General features: G+C 40.9%; 1 protein-coding gene across 2 annotated transcripts in view; it reads right to left on the bottom strand.

Annotated features, from left to right (window-relative positions):
• Window positions 1–11,030: 11,030 nt before the first annotated feature.
• The window catches only part of ube2f (ubiquitin-conjugating enzyme E2F (putative)), a 51,292-nt gene continuing 45,846 nt past the window's right edge, over window positions 11,031–16,476 (bottom strand). The window contains exons 10-11 of one of the 2 annotated variants that reach the window (XM_032512968.1): window positions 15,556–15,602; window positions 11,031–12,766 (exon numbers count right to left, since the gene is read on the bottom strand). In XM_032512968.1, coding sequence (XP_032368859.1) covers window positions 12,691–12,766; window positions 15,556–15,602 — 123 coding nt within the window. In that variant the 3' untranslated portion in view covers window positions 11,031–12,690. The remainder of the gene's footprint in view (window positions 12,767–15,555; window positions 15,603–16,476) is intronic. The other variant, XM_032512969.1, reaches the window with a different exon arrangement.

Genomic DNA, 16,476 nt, shown 5'->3' with positions numbered 1-16,476 from the left:
TCCTTATGTTCTTTTTTCCCCAGCATGTTCCCTCGGATCAGGGAAGCTCCAAAATCATGGTAGCAGCTGTCGCCAAGGTCCCGCTACATGTTCTGCGGTGCCAGGTTCATCTGCTACACTCTGCGGTGCCCTGCTACGTCCTGCTACGCTCTGCTGTGCCTTGTAATGCCGCACAGTGCCCTGCTATGCCATGAACTACTACAAAGAACTGCTACAAACTACAAATTTTTTCTATTTTTGTTATTTCCACTCTTCATTCTAACCCCAACCGGCCCGTCAGACACCGCCTACCAAGAGCCTGGGTCTGACCGAGGTTTCTGCCTAAAAGGAAGTTTTTCCTCGCCACTGTCGCACTGTTGCTTGCTCTGGAAGAAACTACTAGAACTGTTGGGTCCTTGTAAATTTTGGAGTGTGGTCTAGACCTACTCTATCTGTAAAATGTCTTGAGATAACTCTTGTTATGAATTGATACTATAAATAAAGTTGAATTGAAATTGAATTGAATATGGTGCGACAACGTTGATCGTGTAAATTTATGGTGCATACTAAATATTGCGCCAATGTATTCTGTGTCATTTCTTTTCACATTCTGATTGGTTGGTTTGCAGATGTGGGTTGTTGCAGCACTCACTTTGTGTATATTTTGTCCTAAATTTTGGACACAATTTGGCAGCAGGATTTTTTTAGTCTCAAAAGCACAAAACTGGTCTTGGCTGGACGTGCCTCACAGTGGGATCCAGGACCACCATTGTGACCCAATTGTACAAAAGAAATTCCTCCATGATGACAAGATAAAACATTACTGCGCTTAATGGAGAATACCGTTTCCTTTTAAAGAATCCTGCAGCCACTGTTCATCCCATGATGGATTTTAGTCCCATTTTTCATCTCCCTAAATTTCATCTCTCATTCACCCCCCTAAAAATAATAATAATAATCAATTATGGTGATTCAAGTTAGAATTGCAAACTGTCTGTTGGGGACAGAGGACAAACAACTACAGCTTCAAAGGGACTGAAACAGGTTCAATATGATGTGTGTCTGTCACCAATGCACCCGTCAGTTGTAACCCAGTCCAGGAAAGGGTTAACAGAAACGTAGTTTTGGCCAATCAGTGTTGGTTGAGCCAGACTTCCGCCTTTAGGTGACTCTCGCTCTATCTGATCTGTAAGAGGGAGAGCAGGAGTGCGTTTGTGAAGTTTGACGTTGAGAGTCCCCGGAGAAGAAGTTGGTCATTTCATAGCGCAGATGAGAATACAAACTGAAATGTAAGCAACTAAAATTGCTGAATGTTGGAAACTGGTGTCAAAAATATATTATTACTTCCGGTTTAGTTCCTTCATAGTGTTAATAGTGTCAAAAAAACGTTAGCTGACGTTGTTGTTTAGTAGCTAACTCGCAAGGGGGGTTAACACTTTTACATGGGACTGTATTAGTATCACATTCTCATTAGGGGCTGAGCCCCACTAAAAGGTCGGGTCCTAGAATTGCTCCTGGATCATCCTGTCACCAGCTGTGAGGTCCAAAATGGATAAATGCTGGAGATAAAAAAAGCAGATGGAAAATGTGAAGAAATGAGAAACATGAGTGCCCGACAACAGAGAGTGCTCGTGTTCACTTCCTCCTGATTTCCCCACAGGTTAATAAGAGATGCCATAATGTCATTTACAGATGTCCACTGTTCATACATGTTATTTTCAGTGCTCTGTCTGTGTGTCAGAATTCAATTCCTCCTGTTCCCAAGTGCCTCTGGTGTATTTCAGTCTTTTTTTGTAATTTCCCAGCGGAACCTCAAGCAACATTTCAATCTGCCAACATGCTGTCTGGGAGGTGGGACCCCGACAAGAACTACCCAAAAAAGTAGATTTTCTGGTCTGAGTTTTCTGGTGGTCCAATAAGAAATTAATATAAATCTCTGAAATTGTGGTTTCCAATATATTAAGATTTGCTCCACCCTACTATCTTTTCCATGTCAGCATGGTCGATGTTATGGAAAACAACATAGAAAAAATGAATATACCAAGCACATGTTCTATGGTGCATGAGTGTGTCTGTTGATCATGCAGCACCAAGCTATCTTGTCAGTCACATTAAGCAGTTAAATCAGACCAGTCTCACGCTCTGAACTCAGAGGTCTGAACTGTGGCCCCTTCCAAAACATAGTAAAAATAAACTGTGACCACAATACTACAAAGCCGGGGTGTGTATTTATGTCCATCCATCATCCCATCCTGCATTCTCTGTGAACACAGCCATCAAACAGAAAATACCAACAGTCTACCTCTCCAGTGACTTCACCAGCCTATTTTTGATCCTCACTTCGGTTCATGGGCACAGTAGGAGGAAGCGTTTTAGCAAGCAAATGTTTGAAACCTCAGAAGTTGCTCATGAGGTCATTGGTGTAGGTTGCAGCTGACAGCATCATAAACACAAATGTCTGTGCAGAGTTAGGCCCTGATCAGACAGAGCGCGTTGTAGCAGCCTGCCGTGGCTTTCAAATTATTTTAAGTTAGAGTAAAGAGACTGTTTTTGCGTTGCTTAGCTCCTCTGTTTTTTTTGCCGTATCAACCTAAACGCCTCGAGTTGAAAAAACTTCAACTCGAAGTGGTAAAAGCGGCCAACGTCATTTAACTCATTTTAACTGTGGACGATGCATGGCTGGTTGCCTAGCAAGGATAACAAAAAGATGCAACTGGTCTGAACAGCGCGACTCACGTTCGGTCTGAAGAAGCATTTTTTCATTTTTGGGGAAATGTGAGTTATATGCTCGAAAAGAAAAAAAATGTTGCTTCCAAGCAGACAAGGAGAGAGACTCTTATGTAACTGATGCCATGTATGGTACGTCCACCTCTTTTATTTGCATTTGTTTAAGACCTTGTGTTGTCCTCGGGTCAAAATTTAAAGTTTTTTTTATTAGAAATATGGGTTTCTTACAGATTACCCAGAATAACATGGATGCAGGCAACTTATACATGCAACAATCTTCACACATTTGATTATATTTTGGGTGTTTTATTCAATTTTATAGCATTCAAAACAAATATTGAAATGATTTGAAAACAAATCCTGACTAATCTTTGACTATCAGTCAAAATAATCCAGAATTCCTGCTTGTTTTAGGTATAATGTCATGTAGATTAGGTTTGTTGACCATGAATTTAAAAAACGCATTGAAAAAAGTGCCAACATTTATTTAGTTATTTTCTTTTGACCCAGAAGGACAACAAATTCCTGGTGGAAGAGAGGACAACACGACGGTTAAAAAACAAAACAGCTAATAGTATTTTTAGCCACAAGTTACGTTCATGTATATAACAATGCGGGATGTGTGTGTGCAAAGCTGTTTGGCACCTAAGATGAATGTTCATGTGTGCATAATGCTGTGGGCGTGTGTAATGTGATAGCTATGCATAATGCACACAGCTCACAGGACTGGATATGTATGGGAGTTGAAATCAATAGGTGCAGCTTGTCCCTTTTTCTCCTTTATTATATGTACTCTAACGTTGGACAGATTAAATCTCCATGCAAAGCCCTTTGACTAGCATTCAAATGGAAACGTGACATACAATTGAACTTGAACTAGATGGAGTTTTGCGACTTGCACTGTGATTCGTGCATGTTGATGATCGGGGCCTCTTCAGCCCTCCAGGGCTCTGAGTCTGAAACTACGGCTCATAATAATGTCAAAGAAGCATGTTCATCTGACATTAACTTTGTTCCAATTCAACAAAGCAATAAGAGTGGTGATGGAGATTTATTGAATTGCAGTAATGCACTCATTCTTTCTGCTTTTGTTAAAGTTGGCATGACTAAATGTTTTACTGTTTGCAGCCTGCCAAGCTAATCTCACCGAACAATGAGATGCCTCCCACGGCTGGAACGGGCGTGTGGGCAGCTTTTGAAGCGGAACACAGGAAGCAGAGAGGCGCTCTCTGCTAGAGACACGCTGTGGAACATACATTGGCACGTGTGAGCCCCCCCCCCCACCTACACACACACACACAGACACACACAGACACACACAGACACACACAGACACAGACACACACACAAGATCACTTGCTAGATTCTCTTATTTACTGTCTCTATTTCCCTTTATCTAACACAGACCGAACAGAACTATCACCCAGGAGACTGCTGTTTGTGTCCTGAAAAAAAAAAATGAAACAACTTATTTTTTTGTGCAACTTTACGGAACAAACAAAAATATGTCACGTTCTGTGTCACGTGCTTGCCAGGAAATGAAGTAAAGTAACAGATGTACTGATCTTTTTCGCTAGACTTAAGTCGTTTTTGTTGTGTCTAAACCTAAGCATACTGCAACCGTAAATGTTAACGCCGTGTTTCAAACCGCGCGTTCTCTGGTTAAGATACGAGGATTTCTTCAAGAAATAAATGATCTGTATCTTCGTGCAGTTTGTTGGGAGCGCTGTGGAGGACGGTCTGGCTAATCCACACGGGAGAAAAACCTGCTCTGGATTATTGACATTTCTTTAAACCAATCACAATCGTCATGGGCGGTGCTAGGCGCCACACGAAGCCCCGCTGCAAAATAGCCTCGGGAAGGAACTTGTTTTGGAGGAACATGTGTAAGGTCAAAGGTTGTGTGAGCTAGCTAGTCTAGCTAGCTAACACAGATCTGAGGAGCAGGTAACCATAGTCCTCAGATTGGACAGATAGTCTAGCTAGCTGTCTGGATTTACCCTGCAGAGATCTGAGGAGCAGGTAACCATGGTCCTCAGAAATCCACCGGAGTTTAGAACACCAAAACAAAGAAAGAGGAAGGTGGCAGAATTTCTGGCGGTCTCGGAGCAATCTCAGGTGTGGATCGACGTGGACATAAAGAAGTTGGGACAGACTTGTTGGGATTTCCACAACTCTTTCATTCCACAATAGGAACCAGACCAGCACTCCCTTTCTATGTACGCTCAAGATGGTCGTTATTTAAGGCTTTAATTACAAACAAGGTATATATATATATATATATATATATTGATAATGTCTGATGTCTGATGCAGACTGGGAGATGCCTTTATTATTACCAGACTCACCACTGCTATCCTGCAGTCAGGTCTGAATGAAGTTATTAAGAACAATGGTGTCCTTTGTCATTTTAATAACTTTAACAAAAACATAAAGCCAGCAAAAGAGCTCATGACACAGACAGTTATCTGTTAGAGCAAAAACTGTGTTTTTAGTTAAGGCTTCATAATAATGACTTATCGACACAAAAATTCCTAAACTCATCCAACTTTATGATCTGATAACTATGGATTCATTCATCCATATGTATTCTGACGCAAATAATTATAACGCATATACTGTATGGCTTTTCAAATGACATTATGTGCTTAAAATGGTTCTGACTACCCCAAGGCCTAATGACACATTTTGTTTTCATTTTGGGAAGTTTCTTTACAATCCAAAAAAACAAAAAAAACATTGCATCCAAGCAGGCGATGAGACCGACTCGTCCGTGATTCAAGACTCCATCTCTTTTGTTCGAATGTGTTTCAACATACCAGCTGACAGTGGTTTAAAGCAGATGTGGTGAGCTAAGTCAGTGTATAATACACAGCTGGATGTGTGCAATGCTGGTCGGTACCCATGATGCTCCTCTAGGTGTGCATCATGTGTTAGAAGTGCAAAATGCTGTGCAGTGCTCACAGTAGTACATCCATTCACCACTGCTATGCAGCGGTGCGACCGCTCTTTCCTTAAAGCTCCTTTCAGTTCAGAATAAAGCCATAAAGAACATTAATATAAAGCCCCCCCAGTCTGAATGACACCACACACCAAACACCATCACTTTAACAGATGACACCAGTAATGTCTGAAAAGGTCTCATGATGGAGAAAGTGAAAACGGTGTCTGGCTCCCAAACAACGTGGACATGTCCGCCTGTCTTGAAAAAAAACAGCAGCAAAGAGAAGAAAAAATACTGATGGTTAGTTGACATTAATATCACGCAATATCATGTTCATCATCATCGTCATCATGTTCTAAGCGATGTCCAGCTGGGTTCTCTTTGCATTTAACCAACAGGACCTCAAGACTTGACCACATTACTCCGGTGATGAGGTTCGAGGCGGATGAGATGAGAGAAGAGAAGCAGGAGAGAAATAAGCAGCTGGCACCGAACCCCCACCATGTCAACACAACAATCACACACACACACACACACACACACACACACACATGATATTTACAGTATATTTAGGAACAAAGATGAATCTTTGACATCTAATCCATCTCTTACTGTCTGGCTTTAGTGTTGACGGACATATAATATCTTTGATTTCCCTTCCCTGCTCCATACATGCAAACAAGATACCCAGAGTTCCCATGCCATTGATTTGCAGATATATTTGGACACAACATTTGTTCTACCTAAGGATATAATTAATTAAAGTGCACTCTAGATCTTTGAACAATATCCGGTGAAAATGCAATTATAGGAGAGGAGGAGGAAAATAATAAAAGAAATTAAAAAAAAACGTTACAAAAAAAGAAGGAAAGAAAAAGAAGAAATTGAAAGTGGAGTCTCTGCTATGATAATAACCTGATCTGCATGTCAGCAGAGAGTGAGAGGATAAGCACAGGCAGATAATGCTCCTGCTCTCCAATTTGTGTTGCACGTCAATAAAAGAAAATAAGGAAAGCCCTCTGGATGTGACCCTTCACCCTGCCCCACCCTCTGACTGACTGACTGACTGACTGACTGACTGACTGACTGACTGACTGACTGACTGACTCACACACAACACACACCAACACACACACACACACACACACACACACACACACACACACACACACACACACACACAGATGTTAGCAAAGGCAAATTAGATTATCTTTAAGTGTATCATTTTAAAAGTCAATCTGCTTTATAAAATTATTACGTGTGCATATATATAGAGTAGTGCTCCAATACTATGTAGTATTTATGTGGATAGATCTTGCAAATAGATGTGCATCCAGCCATGTATAATCTTTCTTTGTATTTTGATGTTTACATCTTCTTTCAATGGACATCCTGTGAATTTCAGCCTTAATGAAAGATACCATGAATATAAATGTCTGTTTTCTTTGCCCCCATGAGATTACAAGGAAATGACTCAGGAGATGAGTCATCAGATAAAAATGAAAAATCATTCAGTGAGATGGGTGGCAATTAAACCAATTTACAAGGCCTCAATCTGCAGCTCAAGAGAATCTAGGCTATTTCATTTGATTAAATCCACTTTAGTAACTCAGAAATGTCCACTACTTTAGGATTTTTTTTTTTTTTTAGTTTTCTTCATGTGTTTTTTTAAAACTCTAGTCCCTAGGAAAATGTATTTTCAGTTTTACAGCAGATGTTACTTTTTCTAGCTAACAGAAACGGAGAACACACATATTAGTATTCAGGTTTTAACACGATCTTCTTTTACCAATCACATGGCTCCTAGATTAAACTGCAGCACTGTTGCTGGCCATCATTTACACTCATTAATCTCTTCCTTAATGTAGCCAGCAGGTGTGCTGTAAACAGCAAATCTGTAGGGACAAGACTTTAGCTCCTCATTATTTCACACCTCCTCCCCAAGGCTGTTAATGGCAGTAGTGTACTTTAGATGAATCTAGGCTATTTAAAGAACACTTGATTCTCATCAGCTGGGACAAGACATCCTAAAAACTGCAGAAATAAGATTTATAGCATTCAACAATCTTATTACCTGGCTGTGGCTGTCAGCTGTCACAAGTAGCCACAGGGCAAGTGTGCAGTAGGATAGTGTTTCCTCCAAAACCAGGCGTAATAACGAGCTGTGTGTGTGAGTGGCAGGTGTTGGCATTGTGTATGTGTGTATGTGTTCCTCAGCCAAGTCAAATGGGTAACTGTCTGACAGTTGTCAGTTGGAGTTGAACATTGTGAGCCTGTGAATGGACCCCACACCAAGTATAACTCCCTTCTAGTCGGTGAAAACGGAAGAATAAACTGTTACTCTATTGCTAATAACACCGTACAGGCAACACAAGTCAATTTAAAATATCTGTGCTGGAAGTTCAAAAATGTCTGTTCACAGAAGAAAAAACTAAAATCAGCCGGCCACTGAAAGATTAATAATCCTCGTGTTTACATCCTCCTTCAAAATGTGAAGTTTTACTGTCAAATCCCCTGAGAGAAGAGAGAGAGAAAGGCGATAAGTGAGTGTTCCAGCTGCTGCATTCAAAAAATGAATCTATAATGTCGACATGCAGCAGATGCCTTTTATCCTCCTTAATCTTGCAGGACATCTTTAGGGACTGTTGGTCAAACAAACCAAGCAATTTAAAGATGTCACTCTGAGCTTTAGGATGAAATTCCATGGGCATTTGAAACCATTTCGATCGACCTACTGATATATGGAGAATATAATTGGCACACTAATTCGTGATGAAAATAATCGTTATTCCCACTTCTAAAATAGTTAACTCACTGAAACTTTTCTCTTGCGATGCTGACTGTCAGTTCTGAATGTACGTTGGAGAATGACACAGAAGGAAACAAGACAAAGGTTTTATTTATATTCTCTTTAATATATCTTTAAAAAATGGACGTACAATCTGAGAAAGAAACAGTTGAGGATTTTCAAGAATAACTGATTGTTAATCTCGTCTCCTGGCTCAAAGATGGAGTTAGCCAAAGCAGAGACATTTCCCAATAGCATCCAGGGAAAAATAAACACCGCTAACAGCCAAAATAAAGGACATATGACAAGTATCAGTATCAGACGAGTATCAGTAAGGCTATGATTAAGTACTGAGTGTTGGGCTGCTATATCCTGGGGGCAACTACTAGGACAATTCACTGTCATTACACAGGATGACTTCATATTAACAGACAGTTACATTAGCCTTCATGGTTTGAGTGGACCAACACAATGCTGGAATATAACCATGGAATCCACCCATTCACATTTGCTTTGAATGGACCTGATCCTCGTCATATTCTCAGGTCCTTTATTTTAGCAGAAGTCAGTTGTCTGTTTACTTTCACTCAGCAAACAATAATAATTTGAGCTGTTGAGCCCTGGACCAGAACAACAGAAAGAAAAAAGAGCCAGAGGAACCAGAGCATGCCAACAAGTCACATCGTTTCAATTTAACTGCCCACACACGTGCGCTCAAGAAGCATATCCTTTCACTTACACACACAGACACACACACACACAAAAATTCCAACTCCAACAACTACATTTCTGACATCCTCAGTACATAATGCACCACTGGCAGATAACATAGACTTTGCCTCATGCAGATCTGTGAACACAAAGCTGAACGGAGCGAGGTGATGTTCAGATATACTACACAAACTGGAGGCACGATGCTAGCCAGGGCAAAGCAGAACAAAACAAATCCATTTACATACGCAGAACACACCCTTCAATGGCTAACTGAGTGAGTGACAGCCATCTTTTTCTCTCTCTAACACAATATGAACACACATTGCCAAAATCCACAATGGCAGTGGAATACCAGCACCTACTCAGTTTTACTAGCAAGCTAGTCTGACTCAATAGATGTATGTTGGTTGAATCATCAGGTATGGATGTCCCTCCCCTCTTGCTAAACCCACTATGCATTTTTCCCCCCATACCAGAATAGATAGGCAGTGTAGCAAGACCATACTCCAGGGCTGACAAAATGCGGTGAAGATAGGTCTGGCAATGCAAGACTACTAGCAATATAGCGAGGGAGCAAACAAGCATTGTAGCAAGCATGATAAGCATGCCAATGATAGACTGTTAATATTAATGGACAGAGCTCGGGTGACGTCAACCATTGGTTTGTCGAGATCTTCTATGAGTTGTTGAGTTTGTCATTACGGACATCGCCCTCCTGGTTGCAGATGTGACGATTTTAGAGGAGAGGGAGGAGTGAGGGAGGAGCCATAGACTGTTGGGCGGTACCTGACTGTGATGTTAGCTGAGACTTGGCAACGCTGCTTACACTCTACGTTATGTTACACACTTTCACTGGCAATCTAGATGCAACTGCAGCTGAAATCTAGCCAACATAATTTGAGGTGAGATTTAGCTTTGCTGGGTTTTAGATATATCTTTGTTCCATAGTTATATTACATATAAGACAGGCCGCAAACTGTCAATCACATCATAGCCACACCCAAATCACCACAATCAACGAGACCATTTAAAAAAAAATGACCATCAATCTGTGCTGCAGAAGACTTTAAATTAGTAATTGAGGCCATAAACTCATTATGAAAATGTTGACTGAGGTAATAAATCAAGTGAGAAGAACTTTTTCATAGAATTCTAAACAAACCAACCTCCTTTTGCAACTGCATGTGTCGCCCTCTGCTGGAATTAAGATAGAATGCAGGTTAAAGGCACTTTTCCACACCGGATGCTTTGTCCATTAATTTGACAGTCTATGATGCCAACTGGCAACCGAGTAAGCAACATGCTAACTTTCAGTTTTCTAAGCATGCCCAGAGTGCAACACCTCCAACGTTCTCCCCATTGCATGGATGGAAAGAACACACATACCTGATGAAAACGAGTGTCTATGAAAAAAACTACCTTGTTAGCTAGATAACTAGTAAGCTCACTCATTAGCGTGACACCTCACTAGTTTGCTCGCTAGCTAATTAGCTTGCTGGCTAACTGCCTTGACTTGAAGTTCACATCCAGCGCCACTGAAAACGGACAGTCCATACAACACACGAAGAGAACGAGAGAATGGAGTACTGTCCGTCTAAGAAGACACACACTACACATTGGCTTGGGAAATCTCACACAGAAACCAGAATGATAAAGTGCGTACAATGTAGTCATAAAGTTGTGGCACAGTAAAATGTCTTTTATTCCATACTGCAGCACAATGACAATGCTATGAAACAATACCTTTGAGGATAAAATGCTGACTTTCAGCTTTAGCACGTTTTAAGTAGTTCACATCCATGTTGGCTCAACGGTGTAGGACTTGTAGGCCTTTTATACCTAATCCCCAAATTTTAGGACCAAACAAAAATGATTTTCTTTATGGCCAACATTAACACATAATCACCTTTTAAGTTGATATAGCAAACCTGTTAACAGCTGCTTACACATCCAGTAGGCACAGAGCATCATTATCATTTGTTTCTGGACACCTGGCGATTGTAATATTGACTCTGGTTTAGCTCTGTTTTTTTTTTTTTGTCTTTACCAATTATACGCACTATAAACAGAACTATTTGGCTCCTTAGCTGCTACATGCTCCACTATGTTCACCAGCTAGTCGCTAACTGTGCTTGTTTGCTGTTTGGTGCTTAACAAGTAGTGTGCAGGGGGATTTTAGAACAGCTGCCTGCTGCGGACGAAAACACCACCATTTAGAGAGCTGTGAGAATAAATGAAAAGAGCAACGTTTTGGGCCGGACAGTTAAACAATGAGCCAAAACTTACAAGTTCTATAAAGCTGAGGGGAGCAGGTGATAATTCTCTGTAGGGTCATAACTACCACCGACCCCTTTCACATTGTTTGTTCAATTAGACGTTGTCCATTAAACCTGGGGGAGTACGTACAAAGAGAGCTACAATTCCTATACTGTTTATTTGTTATGGATATTAAACTAAATCTGAATCAGTCCTTTAAACGCTCAGCCATTGTTTAATTATATACCCACTGTAAAGCAAAGAGCTACCACACACCGAAAATGTTTCGCTGTCATAGTACAGTACTTTCTGATTGCACTGTAAGTAGGTATGAACCTCTCCATCGTCAAATAACAAGGTACCTGTGGTTGTGGGTGTGTCTAAAACAGGAGAGACAGATGGAGGAAAGACAAAAAAGGATTAGGGAGGAGAGAAAAGAGTGATGGCAAAGACGGGAGGTGAATCTAAAACCAGAAAAATTGATTTGGCTGTGATTTTTTTTTTAAAGTCATACTTTATCTAAAAACACAAAACAGAAAGTCTGTGTGTGAGTGTGCATACGCAAAAAGAATGACAACAGAACGGGACAATGTGGTCATTCACGTGCTGTCTAGTGGGGCTGGCGGTTTTCCAACTTCAGTGTGTGTGAATAGAAAAGTGTATAGAAACCTGTGTATGTATGTGATAGCTTTTAAAACAGGATGTGACAGTGTGTGTGTGTGTGTGTGTGTGTGTGTGTGTGTGTGTGTGTGTGAACTCACATGCATTTTCTCTTTTGCGACACAAACATAGCAGGCACTAGAACAGAGGACCGATTGCAACAGATATTCTTTCTCTTGATTCATTAACTTTTTTTAACAGCTGACGTCACTGCCTTATTTTGTTTTACTGGCCGGTGACTCATCTCATCCCTTGCCGGTTGTTACCATGGCTCACTTCCGACCGGCACCGAGGGACATCTCAAGGAAGCGGCCTTATTCAGCAATCTCGTCACAATTAACAGACATTGTGGTCCAACACTCGATCGATTAGGATAATTAAAGCAGATTTTACTTTTGTATGCAAGTCTTGACTTAAATGCATCGTTTTTTTCTCTCTTTTTTTTTTTCATTCCCGCAATGTGGAATTTATTGCAATTGGTTACCAGCAGGGCGTGGGCGTGGCTGTGGTGTCGAGAGGGGAATTGTAAGAGTCGGCTGTTGATTCACACACGTGGAGGGGGAGGGGGACTTGGCCAAGATAAGCAGAGGCAAGGTAGAGCCGTTTGGTTGGTTGGTGCAGGCTAATGTAGGTAGCCGATGCGTCTATCATCTGGCGTAGTGCTTGATGTAATCTTGAACCTTATTCCGAAAATCCTCCTGGATTGGAGACATGGAAAGATGAAGAGAGAGTATGAGAGTTAGATTTGAAAAGCCAGATATAAAACATTTGTAGGGGGCGAGCAGTTGAAAGACAATCAAGAGTGACAAAGTAATATGACTCACCATGTAAAACAAAAACAAATAAGACAAGAAATACAAAGCACATCAACACAGCCTTAACCAAACATACAGTGTAGTTAATTTTTGGACTACTGGCCAATTCATAAATTACACCAATTAGTGAGTTAACCATAAATGAAGGGCTTGCTCCAGACACTTGAAATATCTCAAATATTTAAAAGGTTTTTGCTTTTTGTATCTGCTTTTAATTTTAATTTTGAATGCCTGTATGTTTTTGCATATTGGATAACGCTTTTACACAATTCAATTTGCATACTGTACAATGTAGTGTAGATGTCTAGTGGAAAAAACTAGACCCACATGACATCTTGTGTTCAATGTCTCTAACTCGAGTTGACTTTCCTTGGCCAAATCCCTTCTGGTCATGTGTGCCCTCTCCACCCTTTTCCTCTCCTCTTAATCATACCACTCCTGGTTGTGCTTGGCTTCTTCCCATCCCGGCCCACCATCCATCACTCCATCCTATAACCACCCCTCTGTCACTCCCATGACCCATTCCTCCTGGTTACATCTCGCCCGATTGAGCTCTCCTTTCTTTTCCTCTTCTAACAGCCCTCTTTTTTTTCTTTGCCTCTGTCAATCATTTAAAGCCTTTTCTTTCTCTTCCACTTGGGCTACTTTGTTGACACTTTGTTGGTTTAACTTTGTCTACATCCTCTTCATATTTCAGTCAATTGTTTTTTAATCCAGCATACAGAATGCATTACAGGAAAATACACAATACAATGGATTTGGTCAAAGGCTGTAGACTGTTATTAATTTGAGCAGCAGCAGCTTTCCTCTCCAAAAATATTTCCTTTATTGTTTCTATACAGTAAAGTGCCTGGCTTAGCAACACTACACTGTAGCTCAACCCTGTAAATCATAGCAACATACCTGGTTGCACACTATCCCCAGATAAGGGGGCCATTCTTTTCTGGGATTAATGATGATGCAGTTGGTATTGCTTGGGCAGCATCAATGTACCCATAGTCGTTTAAAGAATTGCATGAGCTACAGTATGACTTCCACAAGAAACCGCCAAAACAATTCCTATAGCTTCTGAATGTGGGGTGGAACTGCAGTTTAAGTATACTTTGTCCATGCAGACTTCTAATGAGAAACAAGAACGGTTTACATCTTTTTGTGCATAAATGTAATTTGGGTAAATCATTGTTTTTCCAGGGCAGCACAAATGCATGCACATCTAATTGTTTAACAACTTCCCACATCTCAATCGAATTTACTATTCACTTAACTGGATATGCAGTTAAATATTTAACCAGTATATTTGTGGCTGACTTAATAGTGTGCTCCATGCACTCTAGAGATATATCATTTTTAGTTTCAATGCTTTGCACCCTCGTTCCTCAGCCGATTACCCCATTATCTCCTGTTATCCCCTGTTCTTGTCTAATATTTTTGATCATCCATCAGTGCGGGGGTCTGGGCCATTAAATGCGTGTCCTGTTGTCCAACATGAAATTTCACATACAAGTGTCCCACAGCGACATCATTGAAATAATTTACTACACAGCACCAGTCGTCAGTCACGCACGCACTGCTGGGGCTTCTGTGTATGATTGAGAGGCAGAGGACGTGAGAAAAACCACGAGTCAGAGGGAAAATAACGATACATGAGTAATGGAGAAAAGAGGCACGCGGTGGGTTTGTGTGTGTGTGTGTGTGTGCGTGTGCGTGCGTGCGTGCGTGCGTGCGTGCGTGCGTGCGTGCGTGTGGGGAACACAGATGACAGACAGGAATGCTAATGACAAAAACCTCAGCAGAGATGAGAGCAGTTTGAGTATGTGTCCACAGCAGGATGATAGACAGCTAGCTCAAAGCGCTGGATCTTGGAGGCACAGACTGTGAATCCCTTTTGGAGCTAGCCTCAAGTGGCCATTTGAGGAACTGCAATGGAGTGGCAGGGGATTTTGAACTGATTATGGAGGTAAAATATAACAAAGTGATTACAATTCATCCCCGGGGGGCATGACTGTTTGAACATTTTTTGTAAATCAATCCAATAGTTATTTAGATATCTCACTGGAAAATGAGAACTATGAGCTGCTAGTGGTGCTAGAGGAAAAGTCAGAGGATCAGCAAAATCACTAGGATTCATCTTCTGCAAACCATGAATGCTTGTAAAAAGTTTCATGGCTATACATCTTGTTAAGATAGACAGACAGACATTGCCATCCCTAGAAAGCACACACACAAAGCTATTACACATTTCACAGTGTAATATTTCCTTGTTTAGAAAAGCAGTCCCTTTTCTGACTTACAGTAAGCATGCATCAGTAGAATATGCTATAAATGAATACTTTGCAAGAAAGACCAAAGCCTATACCTCAAGACCAACTGAGCACCATCATGTTGGTCAATGGAACGTTAACTGCAGAGATCAAAGTCCTAAGATGAGAAGGGACACAGACCAGTTCTTATCCATTTAGATATGGTATGTTGTACACCAGAGTCTGCTTTTGTGCCGATTTGTGTTTTCTAACACCCTATTTGGTAAAAATATGAAATTATAAGCAAAAACATGGTCCGCCTCAATAGAAAAACACATTTTGTCCATTTGTCTGCATCAAGTGTGCAGTGTTAAATGGACACCATGTGTAAATATGGGAAATTGGACCATCTGTAACTGCTCCTCCACCTGCCTGTCTTCCTGGCATCTTTTATCTAACCAACTGTCTCTTGCAGTCTTCTGTAAATGTTTGTGGGAAGGGCCCCAAAAATAGAGACCTAAACACACAGACGTACACACAGCATGCAGCATTAGTGGAGAAAATGAGGAAGTAGAAGGTTTGAAGGCTGCTCAGACACCGGAGACAAAAGACGATAGTGAAACACATTCATTTGAAGGATGAGCTTACCAACCCTATCACTGCAATCTCACACAAATTTACAAGATGAATTTACATAAATTGACCTTGTACTTTTTTTCTTACTTGTCCGCCATTTCTCTTACAGCAGAAAACTGGCTGAGACTGCAATTTACTTTGGCGTTCATTAGTTTGAAAACTCCAAGCAAACCCTGCAGTCAATTAAAAACTTTCTTAGGCTACAGCTTACTTTTTTTTTTTTTTGCTATATTTCACCCGCGGAGGCAATTAACTCTCCTCTTCTCCAGCGATCTTTTCAGGTACTCAGAGGAAAGGGGATGCAAAATGAAACCAAAAGTTGATAACTAAGCAACAGAAAGCCCCTGGGTACATTAGGCAAACAGATTGCAAAGGGAATGATGAATGAAAGGGAGAGGAGAGGTGTGAACGGGGAAAATAGTAACTGGAATAGAGAAGAGAGAGATGAAAATGGATGCAGAGGGGTTGAACACTCAACAGTCCCGGGTGTTTTCACACTTGCGCTGACAGAGGATTTCTTCTTTTGAGAATCCTGTAAGTTTAGTAAAACTGTCAAAGCCCAGTCACGGCTGGGTGTGGTCCAGAAAAGGGATTTTATCTGCAAATGGTGAGGATTTCATGTAAGTGAATTCCAGTGTGGTCTGCAGGCGTCTGCAGCTTTCCACTCCACACTCAAAGTTGAACAATAGGATTGATTGAGCATGTCTCACCATTTTC

The sequence above is a fragment of the Etheostoma spectabile genome, chromosome 4 (genome assembly GCF_008692095.1).
Source record: "Etheostoma spectabile isolate EspeVRDwgs_2016 chromosome 4, UIUC_Espe_1.0, whole genome shotgun sequence".
Taxonomy (NCBI): Eukaryota; Metazoa; Chordata; class Actinopteri; order Perciformes; family Percidae; genus Etheostoma; species Etheostoma spectabile.
Note: the sequence above shows the minus strand (reverse complement) of the source record. Positions and strands in the feature narration are given on the sequence as shown.